At 45.8% G+C, this 15141-nt stretch overlaps 1 protein-coding gene across 1 annotated transcript in view; it reads right to left on the reverse strand.

The window, feature by feature from the left end:
• Nucleotides 1-2809: 2809 nt before the first annotated feature.
• LOC144158852 (epithelial sodium channel subunit beta-like) overlaps nucleotides 2810-15141 on the reverse strand; it is a 57112-nt gene continuing 44780 nt past the window's right edge. The window contains exons 12-14 of the mRNA XM_077690019.1: nucleotides 9118-9167; nucleotides 5912-5987; nucleotides 2810-4811 (exon numbers count right to left, since the gene is read on the reverse strand). Coding sequence (XP_077546145.1) covers nucleotides 4602-4811; nucleotides 5912-5987; nucleotides 9118-9167 — 336 coding nt within the window. The 3' untranslated portion in view covers nucleotides 2810-4601. The remainder of the gene's footprint in view (nucleotides 4812-5911; nucleotides 5988-9117; nucleotides 9168-15141) is intronic.

Consider the following 15141-nt stretch of genomic DNA (forward strand, 5'->3'; position numbering starts at 1 on the left):
AATACCCTTTCTTTCTCTTGAAATCCCTCCTTCCCCACTCCCCATACGTAGGGTAGCCAACCGGACTGTAACCTGGTTAACCTCCCTGTCTTTCATGCACTGTATTATCCTTCCTTCCTTCCTCCAGTACATAAATGCGTATATTCTGCGTTGTTTTCACAGAAGTGTTCAGTGTAAATGAATGTAGCAAAATGGCTCATATCAAAGGGCTTCCAGCCAAAAGTAACTTAGTTTTTTCCCTATCAGAAAGAAAGTTGAAATTGCATATTTTGGATCAAATCGCATGTTTTGGCATGTGGGCCATAACTGTAACGCCGAACCCGCGTTTTTACCTTTTTTTAATTATTCCGTACTTCCTATTTTTGCAAACTTGTAAGGAATGTAACGACAGCAGCTGTTAGATGCCAAAGAAAAGCTCGTCAGGCCTGCCGGCATTGACGTAACGCCGAAACAGGTTCGCCTTTGCATACAGGTATCTTACTTTGATGGGTGTTTGGGGTGCACGTTTATTGAAATTGGTGAAAACTTCCCAAATATCATTTTGAGAGAGCAGTTCAGAGATCTGTATTCGAACTTTTGTTAGCTTTTACCACACTGGGATTGTCTGTTGTGCTGACAGGTTGTAACCAAGAGGGTTTTTGTCGTGTTGTATGAAGCGCTTTTTCATTTCATCTCGTGTCATTGTAAATTTAGCTTTGTCGTTAAAATTACTTGTACAGAAGAATCGTGGTGCGGCAACAACTGCCCGAAGAGTGCTCAACTGCAATAATTATCACATGATTTTTTTCAGAAAAAGGTTATCTGCATGAAGAGTACATTTTCCTGAGAATCTCCCGCAATGAATGTGACGCGTCCTTTAACGTGCTAGATTTGTGACAATAAATCAGCAGCGGTGTCAGAAGACACGATACTTTGCACGTGGTGATGCTACAAAATGCCAAAGGTGTACTGCATACATTGGTTTGTACACGGCACCTTATTTTGCTGGAAAGCAACAAAAATCTAAAGGCAGATTTGGAGAATTTTATTATTAAGAGTAGATTGAATGAACCTCGTAGAAACCAAAGTTAAGATGAAAACTTGAGGAAGTGATGGTCCAAATGGCTCGGATATCGCAGCTAAGAAGACGGCACTTCCAATTCCTTTCAACACTCTTAGCGAGCAGTTGTAAGGGGCTTCTGAATGCCTTGATTATCTCGAATGCCCTATTATTCCTGTGCAGTGTGCAAAAAACAAAGAACTGCTATCCAGATTCCTAAGCATTATTTAAACGTCATTACAAAACAGTGAAAGTTTGTGGCTAAGGTCATGAGAGAGTATGAAAATGATGGACTGTGCTCAATAGTCGCACACGGGTCTATTTCTTGTCCATTTTTAGCGGGAGAAACTCCTGTTTTCATTTGGAATTTCGGATTTTCTCACACATTTAGAAGCGAATGCCTGCATCTCAGGAATGTCTAGATGTTCAAGAAATGATGCAACCATCAAAATGCACCTGTGATGCCGAAATGAATGTCATACAGTGGCTAGCCGACAACCATTCTTCTTGCAGGTAGCATTTTCTCTCCCTAAACATATTCGGCCAGTTTTACACGAAGAGCTAGAGACTGGAACCGACTTCGGGATAATATAGGGCCGCAAACATGTTAACATGAAGAAATTTGTTAAGCGCAATGGATTTTCGCTCTAAAGCCTAACATTTCTTTACTGTCTTGCATTAAAGCGTGTGGTAACTTACTACCCGTTGTCTTTAAACTGTTCAAGTGTTGCATTTAGATATTGCTTGTAATGTTTGGTGATGTAATTATGTATGGCTACTTACCCTAACTTGATAAACTGTCGTACGGAGGCATTGAAGTAACCAAAATAAATAAATAAATAAATAAATAAATAAATAAATAAATAAATAAATAAATAAATAAATAAATAAATAAATAAATAAATAAATAAATAAATAAATAAATAAATAAATAAATAAATAAATAAATAAATAAAATGTGCACTGTTTTTTGGACATCAAATCAATGCCGTGTTCCACTGCCTGGGAGTGGCTGAAACTAGGAAAAGAAAGGGTATTTACTGTAGAAAGCACGTGTCTCGCCTGGCATAAAATTTGATAATGCAGTTAAAGGGATCGAAATCTTCCCGTGTAGAAAGAAAACAATACTACAAGATCACTGCCTTCCAACCTCACACGTGACATCAGTGGGAGCAGATTAATATCGAGCAGAGGTGGAATTCTCAGTTCTGTCTATTTCGTGTTTATTTCAAAGTGTCCGTATCTGTCGAGCCCTGATTGGCTGAAAGCAGACGACTCCGATGTGGTGCAGCACTTGAAAGGCGGGGCGTCGGTTTGTGTGCCTGTCATTTCAGGGAGACCTCACAAATGCAAGTACGTCGCGATTGAAATGGACGCTAAACGGACAGTTTTAAAGCCGGCGCAAATCATATTATCACACCAGCTGCCAACAGTGGAGAAAGAGGGGTTACTTACTAAAAAAGACACAGAAAGGGAAGGCTGAATTTGCTAACTACAGTTCTCGTTAGATACTATTTCCGTGTTAAAACAAAGTTTTCAGGCGAAAATATTGTGCGCTCTTCATTAGTACAAGAAGGACCCCAGCAGCATTCGCGTGTGCCTAAATTTAAAGAAGAAGCAGTTGTGGAGCACTTATTTAGTACACTCGACGAAGCTGTATGCTAAAGAATCCACGAGCGTCCCTGCCATAGGTAAAGGCTAGATATATGCACTTACATCCAGTGAGCCCGTGAGATTATGAAGTACTGTTAATATGACAAACTCGTCGTGTACACCTAAAGATATTTATTGTTAAGGCGAAGTGCCTTTGCGTAGTGCTTTAACACAATGGATTGTTATGGTTGATTTCCCGCGAGGAAGGTATAAAGCAGGACCACCGTTCGCCATCGACTGCCCAAAGAACTTTGAAAGTGGTGGAGAAAGTATCGAAGTCTGAGGCACCGGCATTCGTAATTCGCTGCATCAACACCCATGTCATTTGAAGTGACTGGAAAGTTTTGTGTAGTGTTACAACTGGCTGAACAATGACACATTCGTGCCGACTTTTCGGCGTAAATTTGGCGCACGTACGCAGGTCACAACGATTATCACGATTTATGAGCCCCCCTCTCCTATGTGCTTTTATAAATAGAATATCGTAGCAAATCAGCGTAATAACTACCAAGTGGACAACTGCCCCAGCAAACAATAACTTGAGTAAAGGGTCCTTAAAGGAGCCATGAAGAGAAAATACAACTTCGTTTAATTTGAAAGAACTAGGATTCAGAATCTCCCTCAGTTCCATTAGAGCCCCAAAAGATGTTTTTTTTTAACAAAAAAAAGCAAGAAGTATTTCAAAACTTTTAAATTTTGCACCACAGTGACGTGTTATGAGCAAGAATAACGTTATGCGGGCCAACAATAAAATATAATTTTCAGTGCGTCAACTGCACGTTAGCATTCAAGTGATGCGGTCAAATGGAACTGGAGGCCCCATTACAGACGTCCAGTGATGTGTCGTCGTGACAGGTCAGTTGGGTAACCGCCAATCGCACAAACAAGGTTCAGTGACGTCATAGAAATTTTGCGGGAAATTGCCTAGGGGGTCGCGACTGCTTAACACGTTTTTTTAATATCTCTGTTATTTGTTCGAAGATTGCGATGATATTGGTATCATTGTTATCGGGACTAAGCAGTCTTTCTAATAAACCCAACTTGTATTTTGTCTTCATGGCTCCTTTAAAGATGGAAGTGTGGACAGGGAAACAAAGACTATACGGGAGAAACCTTGCCGATGCTAACCAAGCGAAAGTTCACTGGGAAGCATGAGTGATACTGCGGCAGAATATCACAGGCGTGCGGAGCAGAATGCTTGTGGTGACGTACCACTGGAGAGGATACAAAATATGACGCTACAGACATGTGCACAAAACATTCGAATGAATCAAATATGGAACAAAACATGACATAAGGTCAGAACTAGAATTACAGATGGTGGACGGTGTGTCTTTGTGGTGGTAGACGCTACAGGACGCGAAGCACCGTACACGACCGGCACACAGCACTCACTGACCCCACAAATGCAGCAAAATAGACTCCACCAGAAAATAAGGACAGCTTAGGCGACGCCCTCTATGCGTTAACTCCACACGTGGGAAGTGCTATCTGGCTATCAGTGCTGCTTTTGGTTGCCGCAATACAAATACGCCAGTAGCGGGCGCTGAGGCTCGAAAGTAGGCGCCATTGTTACAGCAAACAAACAAGCAGACGTGTTGCAGAACGTGGCACAGATGACTTAAGCTTAGCAGTCACGTGACCCTCTCAGTCCGCCCTGCAAACAGGTTCTCACGAACCCGTCATCTTGGATTGTGTTTTCTATCGTGTTAAATAACGGTTAGATAACTGACTGGCTGATACTCTCGTTCGTCCACTCGGAGGCACCGTTGCCCCTCTCTAGTGTGAACCTTCGAGAAGACGACTCTCTGTTTCAAAAGTCGTCTACAACGGGGAAGACCGCGGGTCTAGCGGGCGTTCAGAGGCAAAAGAACAAGTTGGTTCGTTGGGGGTGGTGGCATGGGAGGGGCTACCAGTTCTCAGAGTAGCCGTTGGCAGGCTTCACGCTGATTGGCTTGACCTTGTGGTCGTCCGGATCAGCCTGTCGGCGGGTCTTCCGCTCTTTGTGCTTGTGTATGAGCCAGGTGGTTGCCTGGCAGGCGTAGTCCAGCACGTTCAGGAAGGACACGCCGATCCAGATGCCGATGAAGCCGCCCAGGTAGGAGAACAGCTCGATTTGCTTTTGACGGAACGAACGGAGGTGAAGGAAGAGAACATTAGGTCGAGGTGGTAGGGTTGCGCATAAAATTTCGTAAAAATGTCCATAACAAAATGTCTATAACTATGCCGAAAAAAAATTTCTACAACAGGAGGTCTTTTAAAAAGAACATTCTGGGGACGAGACGTGTTTTTCGCTACTTGCTTACTACGTTAGATGTACGGTCTTTTTCAAAATTTTTTATGCTATGTTAAAAGGTTCTGGGCCACAAACACTTTAAACCAAAGGGACTACGTTCAAATATGACTGAAATATTTTACTACAGTAAGAAAGACATTTTCTCTAGAATTCGTGCATGAAGCGTTTGAGCCTGCACATTTGAATTTCTTCTGACCTATTAAATTTTGTGTGGCATTGAAAGTTTTTACGAGGGCTGTACATCATATTCCGTTAATACTAAATTACTTGCTTAAAAGCCCGTAATTATGATTTTAGCGTGCCCTTTGAGCACACACCGACACAGCCAAGTTGTGTACTGGGCTAAGACATTGCCAAAATGTCTTCGAAAGCAATATTTGCTTCTTTATATGCATTTAAAATTACCTCTAAAATAACGTGTCATCATAACTTTCCCCACATTTTTCCACATTTTTTGCATACTTTGATGCGCTGCACAACATACGCCTTCGATTGCACAGAACCGTATATAAGGTGACTGGCTTCACGCAACGAATTTGTGTCTGACGTTTTTTTATTTATCGTTTGCCCTTAGTGTAACATCCTTTGTGTTGTTTGTAAAGCAAGTATACTTTAATTTTGCATGATGCGATACCGGCTAACAGGGCCGATTAATGAGTCTTCAATTACGGTTTCGCACCAGGTATGAATCAGATAGAAGCACGGTGGGGAGATAATGTAGAGAAACGTGCGTGGGAATTTTTTGTAGCGAGGCTGTACGGTTTTGGATTTGCTCTGCGCAGTAATAGGTTGTACAGATGTACACGACTTTGCTCGCTACAGTGTTCAGAGAAGCGGTTCAGGTGTTTAAAATCTTCACCAACGCCTGTTTTTGCTCATTGGCCGCGTGGTGCCTTGGCTGGTAACAATGACCGGCGGCTTACCTCGTACTTGGCCCTGTGGCGGTAGGTGATCTTGTTGAGTGTTCCGTATATCAGGTAAATCCTGGTCAGGTTCATGCTGCGACAGAGACGGCGAAGAAGGTAAATGAAGACGTTAATCTCCGAAAGCAAATTAGTTTTTGTTGCCCGCATTATGATCAGTCTGAGAAGGTGCAGCGGCTGCTGTTCCAGAGGCCACATTTAGTGATAGGCATGTACGTGCGCGGAACATTGTGCATGCCTTACGTCAGATCACTCGGAATGAGGGCGTCGGGCATTTTTATGGCGAGTGGACATGTCGACGTGACGGATGCAATTTAAAGGGTCCATCAAGAAGACGACATACATCCTGGTTTTACTTGAAAGAACTGTACTCTTATATCTCGTTTAATTATGTTCCAGCCCTGGGGGACGTTGTATTCGGCAAGGAAGACAGCGAGTGTTCGTAAACTCAAATTTCCCGCCTCAGAATGGTAGCAGTGATGTAACTGGGGAAGCTTTAAAATCAGAGTAATCTGAGAGTTAACTTCACTCCAACGCTCAAGTGGTGCGATCAAGTGGAACCAGAGGCACAACTAAAATCGCCCGCACAACCATGTTTATATGGGTTACGTCGTGGCCCCTGCCGGAGCCTGCCAGTCGTACAGACTAGTCAACGTGACGTAACGAGGGAACTTTGCGGCATATGCAGTGGCGTTTTCGCTTCCTTATTTCATTGATCAGCGAAGATTTAATAGCATTAGAAAGGAAGGACCACATGTGCCGTGCTCGGTACGCAATTCCGCCGGCACAGAATGAAGCCAGGAAAGACCTCTTCTAGCCCGCCTTCCTTAACAAATCTTTTTTCCTCTTCCCATTAAATAAATGAATTAATTCTTCATCACCAACATGATCTTAGCGCAACACTTTTATTATCCTAGTCGAAGACAAATAGGTACCAATTTCAAGTAAAGTGTGGGGCGTGGAGTGAGCCTTTCAGTCGCGAACCCCCCTCGTTGTCTTAGCTCTCCGGAGGTACAGGCCATGGCTTCTGTAAGCTGTTATGCTTACTGTATTACAAAATGCATTGATGTAATTCGTTAAGGACTTATGCTTCTATATGTTCAACCTGTACTTGGCAATGTCTTTAATGTTAAGGGGACGTAATAGCTCATAAAACTGGGGCGGAATTCTGAGTTGTGTCCGCTTAAAAAATGTCCATCCCGCGTCCGTTTCAACCGCGACCTAGTTGCACCTGCATGGCCTCTGACCAATGGCATGCTCAGAAACCGACGCCCCGCCTCGCTTGTGCCGCCTCTCTCCCGATCGTCCGCTTTCAGCCTATCGTAGCTCGCTTGAAATGGGCACTTTGTTGCATACAAAACAGAGAATTCCGCCCCTGATAAAAAGAACTACAACAAACGACCTGGCATAATGTCAGCTGAAATAAACGCGGTCTGCGAATTCGAAAAGGAGGGACATCAGGGAAGTTTGCATGAAGGTGCGAAAATGATAGTTTTCTGTGACGAAAACAGAGGGAGAAGCTTGATTTAAAAGAACTCAGATGTCCCGGTCATCGATCTCACAGTCCTGGTGGACAGGGCAAGAACCTACACGGCTGTTGCGTATGCCTAAAGGTCCCATGCATTTTCTAAGTACATGATGAGGCAATGCCAGAGGACAGGGTGAAGGTGGTGCTGGGAAAACGTTGCAGCTGTCCCACCTAAACTAAATGTGGAATGGTGGAAGACGTAGTAATAGACATCGGTGTGGTAACGGCTTGAGGACAGCACTAATCAGTACGTTCGATGTCAGAATGTGTGCCCCGTACCTGAAAATAAAAGTGTACCAGGCCGGCATAAAGAGGTTGGGGATCGCAGTACATGGGAGGAAGTCAGATTTTGCCTGGAATATGCATGTGCAGTCGGGAGCAAAAGTCTGAATTTTACGACTGCGAGCCTTCGGCCTTTCTGCGGACTAGGCGCGCTTCGGCTTGGGCAAGAAAACGAACAGGAGCACACTTGAAATGTTCAGCTAGCCAGTGTCACACTTTAGCAGGCCCACACCCATGTGATGGCGATGCGCTGCCTTTTGTGAGCTGCTCGCATGCAATCCAGACTTTTGCTCTCGGCGGTGCCTCTAAGGCGGCACCTAAGGTCAGGCACGGGAGCGGGAATGTGCCGGTTGAAAAGGCGGAGGTCCTTCAGCCATTGCTGTAGAGTGTTGCGGTGGGCGGCGCATTGTTCCTTGGGGCAGTATGCGACGGAGAGTCTGACCCCGTTGTTGCTGTCCTCAGACAGTCAACCATTATTTAAGATGTTCGCCTGTTTCTCAAAGAGTGAGTCGCTCAGTGCGGTAGAGGCGTAATTGCGGCAAGCGACGTAGGCAACACCACAGCACCTCTTGGTACATCGACTCCATAAGCATTATCATCTTCCATTAACGCAAGATCAAAATTTGAAAGAATTAATTCTGTATTGCGAATTATATACATTTATATACGAATATGCACGTATAAAGTGGCAGGGCTAAGGAAAAAAGCTGTGCTAGACAGCTTGACTAGCCCAATTGGACCCGTCAGGTACAAAGCAAAGACAGGTGGTCAGCACTCCAAACAATAAGTAAACGAGACAAGTGTTAACTTCTATGCTAACTTATAATACATTGCCCCAGCTTAAACGAACAGTCAACTGCTTTTTGTGGAGTATGTGCTCTCTATGCCAAATGAGAGAGCATCACTTAAAACACCTAGAATCGGATCGGTTTTCCGGACAGGGCCCTAGAAACTTTCAAAGCGGAATTTTTAGATCCCAAAGAAATTAGTAAGCTGACAAGACAAATGCTCCCAGCCATGACACTGAGCAGCGCAAAAACATACTTTTAACTGTACGGGAGTTGAAAAGAGGTATGCAAAAACTTCTCCCGGGATTTTAAAATTCAGCCTATCCTACCCCTTCCCGCGTTTTTTGAGACCGACGGAGCAGTTTGTTTACGTGTGGTAGTGCGTTGTTTAGACGCTACATGTTTAGCCGCCACCTTTCGGATTTAAGAAAATGTAGTACCAAATTAAAATTACTTCCGCCAATTTATTTAAAATGTTGACTTTTATATGAAGCAAAGAGCACGCACTCCACAGGAAGCCATAGTCTCTCCCTCTTGCTCACAAGAGTGTCGCTAACTTCTCTTTTGCACCTTACAAGTCTCTAATGACGGGTCTTTTCACAGCTTACCGCGCTTCTCGAAGAGAGGAGATGTTGATGCTTTTGTACTTCTCGCGTTCCTGCGAAACAGACAAAAGGAAAGAAAACAGCTCACTGTAACGTTCGACACAACAGACACATCTATCGGTCACTTGACACGCATTTAGATCAGTGTCTGTATTGGGAGAAATAACAATGAGCCTGGCAAATATTTGCACATTTAACCAGTGCTTTCCATACGTCGAGACAGTCGGTAATTATAAATCTCTTCGACGCCGTAACCTTGCTCCTGGTGTTTATTATCCCCACAAAACGGCGTTGCTGAAGTTATTAAAGTGAAAACTTTCTATTGGGACGTATGGCGTGCTGTCACGAAATGAATGCATTTCCCCATAGACTGGTTGGTCGACCGAAAAGATTTCATAAAAACTAAAACATAAAAAGATCCCAGAGCCTTCATATGTTGATATACGATGGCTTAAATTGACTGTGGAAACATGTCTTCCCAGCAATGCGTATGTGTTTAGAGATGAAGTCGACTTTCTGAGTATCGATGTAAGCTTGATCTCTGTAAGCTGTATTTTCCACATTGCGTGTTCTGGAGTGAAGCAAAGATATCTACGCAGGGAGTACGGTTACAGAAAACGGCCCTAACACTTGTGTCATGGAAAGTACCCCGAAACAAATTGTCTGACAATTAACCGCTAAGACGACTCTTCATGCGGGAAACCGGACTCCCATTGTGTCCAAACGGTCACTCGAAAATCGCGAAAAAGAAATGCTTCTAGATAAGACATTACACGCATGGATCATGAAGAAGGTGTAGAATAGTACTTTGTTATATCATAAACAACGTATCGATGTACATTTAGATCGTTCGTACATGCGTTTACTTAGAGCGCCAAAAACTGGCGCATGCATTCGTTCTTAGTTTGTTACTTGGTTCTTTGAAAGTTTGACGATCTGTTGGACACACTTCCAGCGACGGTTGGACGCACTTTTAGCTTTCGCGCTTTTCTCAACTTTCTTTAGGGAAGGATGATAGATTTTTTTTTGTCTTGACGATTAGGTTGGCCATTTGCTTGTACCGATCGCACAGGTTTTCGATCAGGAAGGAAGAAAAAATGTAAGGCGAGTTATTACGTCCAGCGTCAACTATCTGGCAGAAATAATTTCCTGGCTGTACTTACCCCCTCTTTTTCCAGTAACCAATCATTCTCCCGTAATATTCAAATTATTTCGTATTGCTGTGGAAGCACTTAACGCTGTGGCGAGATAAACACGTTGTAGGAAAACGGCTTCTGTGGCTGCCGAGTGTCAACCACTAGGAGATCGAAATTTAGGCGATTATGTCGATCATTCTCTTCATTTAATTAACTTACCGTGGAACTAAGTGTTATTCTCCCACCACATGTTACACTGTTTTATGTAGGTGCAACTCGTATCATTTCTGTGAGCCCATAATTCTCCATGTTTTGGCTCTGAGGTTCAGTGAATTTCGTTTTAGGCACAGAGGTTAGGGTTGATTGTCTTTACGGATGATTGTCTTTCATCCGATTGGTCAAACAAAGGTATGGCCGGGCCCACCACTCCAAAGGCACAGTTTAGCATACTACGCTCATGCTTCTTGAATATTCGTAGTTTTAAATCCCGTTTCCCCGCCCTCTTCCGGGCTGCATTTTTTTCCGTATGGAAGACACCGTCTGTACCTCATGTAGATTCTCGAGTAGAACATCCAAATTAATTTTTGCTACTGTAGAAAACGCGGCAGGTAATACGAAGCGAAAATTCCCCTTTTGGTTATTTCGTTGTCGGAAGAAATGCTTTCTTTTAAGCTAAAGGTTTATGCTTTGACAATGGCGCGTGGCAACATTATACGCGGCAAGAGCAGCCTTGAAATACGCCGCCAAGAGGCAACGGGGAAGATTATAATGAGGATGGTGATGGAATGATGATGATGCGCTTAAGGAAGACAAAACTGCAAAACGCATCGTTGGGCGAACAGTTATATAATATTACTAAACACAGGTGAAATTGCGATGAAAATGATGACGTTGTCCACTATACGAATGGTGCACCCGCAAGGAGAAATCCACACTTCGGCTGGAGGTGGAAAATTTCCCGAGAAAGTTTTTTTTTCGCCGTCACCAACTGAGATAAGAGAATGGCCATGGTCATGAGGGAAACACATCCAGCACCTCTCCATCTTCCCTTGTATTTACTGCCATGTTCGTACATCATCCAGTTTTGCTACGGACGCATTATTCTTCATCGTAAAAACTAGTTTCCCAACAGTCTGCATGTTTCAATCATGCCTTCCGCCACGTGGCTTACTCTCCCTCAGGCTCACAGATAACCTTTGTCACGTTCCGCGTCTTCTTCGAATCACCAACAGCCGACTGACTATCGGCATCAGCCGCCGCCCGGGCAGCGGCCCCTGTAGTCTTCCATCGAAGAGGCTTCGCCTCCCGGTCTGGCCCGCGCTTCCAACTGGACCCGTCGCCATGGCATCGCCTCTTGTCCGCATTTGGCTGCTGCTAGCGGTAGCCTGGACGTGCCACGGCGCACTGCCGTCTGGAAACACCCCGCCCGTATCGGCAGGCAGCGGCAGCGCCGGTGCCAGACTCGCGGACGGCAAGCCTTCTGGAGGAGCTTCCGGAGTCGCGAGAGATGCTGCCGCCGCAGCGTCCTCGGCCTCCATGCTGACGGTACTGAAGCGGGCTCCCTCCGTAACGCCCCGCAACCTGACCATCGACGAACACGACGACCTGCTCACGCTCACGTGCACAGTGGGCTACAACAACTTCGGCGCCGTGTTCTGGACGCTGTACGACCGCGACCTGCGCGACATCGGCCACGTGGAGGAGACCACCTCGCTGATGGACGACGGCCGCACGGTGGCCAAGGTGTCAGTGCTGCGCATCGGCGGCTGGCAGGTGCTGCCCACGGACTCGGGACTCTACCCCTTCAAGTGCAACACCTTCGCCGACTTCAAGGTATAACAACCCCCCGGCAATGGGCTCAGGCGACATGGGCCCGCACGTGTGCCGTGGACACGCTATAACTGCGCCCTTGCAAGGCATGCTCTGTATAGGCTCGTATGGGTAAACTACAACAAAGAAGCGGCTGCGAGCTTATCCACGGAATGGTGGCTTACGTATGTCACCGGGCTAGTCGGCGAGGCTGTGCGCATGCGCTGTAGCAGTCGAGTGACGCAGGTCAGCCGCGTGATCTCTGAATCTTAGTTGCCAAAACAGGACAATCTGAAGCGGCCGCCTCCTCCATAGGCTGACAATCGCTTCTTAGCATCCTTAAAGACAATAGACTGCCGGCCAATCACGACCAAACAAAATATAAGCTGATCATCCCATCCTTGTGAGAAACAGGGTTGCTCAATTCTGGAAACGTTACACCGCGTGGGGAAATGTGTCAAAGGGCGCCGGTTTGCGTAAGGGTCATGTCTTTGCAGCCAGCTCCCTACGAACGTTATGATTAGCAAACGAAGAGCTAATACTCCCCACTAGCACGGAAAGTGGAATAAGGTGCACGATGCGGGGGCCTCTGAGGTACAGGCGCGCCCACATGGGCAAGCACAGGCGTAAGGCCTGTGGCAAGTGTCCAGTCATGCCCACGCATCAAACTTTCTCCGCCTGTTATTCGAACTCATGGCAGTGGCAGACACGGGTGAGGATTTCACCGCTATGTCGCCGCAGCACGAAGGGTTAATTCGCGAACTAGTTGAGTTATACGTTATTGTTTATCTAATCGCTCATAACTTCACTGAGGAAGTGACATCTGCAATCTCCTGCCCTGGGTACTGCCTATCTAAAATCGGGAAATAAATGACGCGTTTCCTATTTATTTTCTAAAACGGCGCGCGAGCTGCCAACACCGCTTCACCTGTGATAGCGACAAATGTACCGACCTACAAAGTAGAATTGGTTCCTTTGCATGGAAGTGGACCTTCACAACAGCACTGGAATTGGTTGTTAAGCGGATTCGACTACGTTGTCAGCACTGGTCATGAGATAGCGTTGCCCTCGACGGAGTGCACTGAACAGGGAACATTGGACGATAGATGAACAGCCATGGACGCAATACCGCCGCTGTCGCACGTTTCTTGCTTTACCCTCGTCTTCGAACTGATATTCTTAATTCGTATATATATGAATTAAGTGGTACCATATCTTACAAGGTATGGTACCGCTACCTTCTATATGGCAGCGTCCCCTATAACGTTTGAATACGACCTTGATTCCCCCTATTCTTTCGATTTATCCATCTTGTCAGTTTAGTGCATCAGGTGATATGACGACACGCGCCTAACCAGAACAACATCCTGCCGTAGATGGCGTGGTAAGCGATCCGCCATTTCTGGGCACAACCGGTTTGGCGAAATCAAGCTTGTAGTAACTGACAAAAGCGTTTAGGACGGGGGTAATGCTGGCGGGTTCCACAACGCTCAAGAACACGGCACGTGGCGCTGGCGCAGGTGGCCTCGGACACGGCGCTGGTGCAGAGCCACCTGACGGATGCATGCGGACCCTCGACGCCGGGCAAGTGCGAAGCCCGCGGGGGACGCTGCGTGAACGGCCACTGCGCATGCGTCGACGAGCGGCACCCGCTGCGCCTCAGCTCGGTGCACACCGTGTGCTGGCCAGAGTCCAAGCTGGGGGCCAGGTGCTATTTTCAGGTGAGGCAACTGGCCCCGTGCGCCGGTGTACTGCATTATAGGGTTCGTGAACAGTGGGGAAAAAAATCGGCAGAGACACTTAGAGGGACAGCCGACCAATTTTTGTGGATTATGCGCTCTCTATTCTAAATGAAAGGGCATCACTTAAAACACCTTAAACTGAAATAGTTTTCCTGATAGGGGGCCTAGAACGTTCGAAAGCGGAGTTTTCAGATCTACCAGCCCTACGTATGCTGCCAAAAAATTCTGGCAACCACGACTGTTATCAGCGGGGAAACATACTTTGAACTGTACGTGAGGTGAAAACGGGCAGTTGCAGTCCCTCCGATTCTTTTATGAGGTCATTGAATAACGCATTGAAACCGTCTGTGTACTTGTAGCATCGCGCTTAGACAGTACGTAGTTCCACCTTTCCGATTTCAGAAAGTTTAGTGCGGAAATAAAATTATTTCCACAAATTTATTTGGAAATTTCTTGTGGTAACCACGCCATATAAAACGCTGGCTTTTAAATAAGCTAGAGGACGTGCATTCAACAAAAAAAAAAAGAATTTTGGTTTCTCTTTAAGGCTACTCACGCTTAGGAATGCGATAGTCGAGCAGCGGCGCCGGACTGCACAGCTCCCGCCGCCGAGGTCACGTGACTTTTTGTGCCATTCGAGGTAACTCCGACGAGAGTCGCTTCTCGCATTTGATGAGAGTTGTAAGGCTCTCGCCTTGTCGCCATTGCGTAGAGACCCGCATACCACGAAGAAATTCTAGTTCATTCGCTTTACTATTTTTAAGCGTGGGAGACGTAGGGGGGACACGATGCGGATTCCGCCTACGTACATGTTTCCGTGAAATACCATATTTGCGGGATTCAAACAAACGTTTTTTTTTCTAAAATAAAACTAGGCGTTCATAAATACCCGTGCGTTGCAATCGGATTCGAAGCCCAAAAACCTCAAAACCGAAACCGCTACCTATATAATCCGCAACGGAGTGGCTCAATTTATGATCGAAGCTTTGTTTAAACGCACATTGGTGGAAGTGGAACGGGGAAGCGTCCTGTGCATAGGGCTTCCCAGAGCCGTGTGTTCGCGACTGGCGAAAAGAAAGGAACCATACGTTTAAGTTCAAAGCTTCACGGCATGGCTTTAGCAGCCCACATCGTGTGCGGATTTATGTTCAATAAAACGTTTTGGCAAATTTGAGGCGTCTGTCAACGGTGTTATTTTGTGTGCATGGTAGGTTCGGTGCCAAGTTGTTTCTGTGGTTTCCGGGGGTTGAAATCTACTGCGCGTTACAATCAGGGGTGCGTTAAAATAGTGCAAATACGGTACTTTTATCACTCCGCTATCCGTCCACATTCCGTAGTCT

This window comes from Haemaphysalis longicornis, unplaced genomic scaffold (assembly GCF_048455015.1).
Source record: "Haemaphysalis longicornis isolate Haplotype H1 unplaced genomic scaffold, Haemaphysalis longicornis Haplotype H1 scaffold_10, whole genome shotgun sequence".
Lineage (NCBI taxonomy): Eukaryota > Metazoa > Arthropoda > Arachnida > Ixodida > Ixodidae > Haemaphysalis > Haemaphysalis longicornis.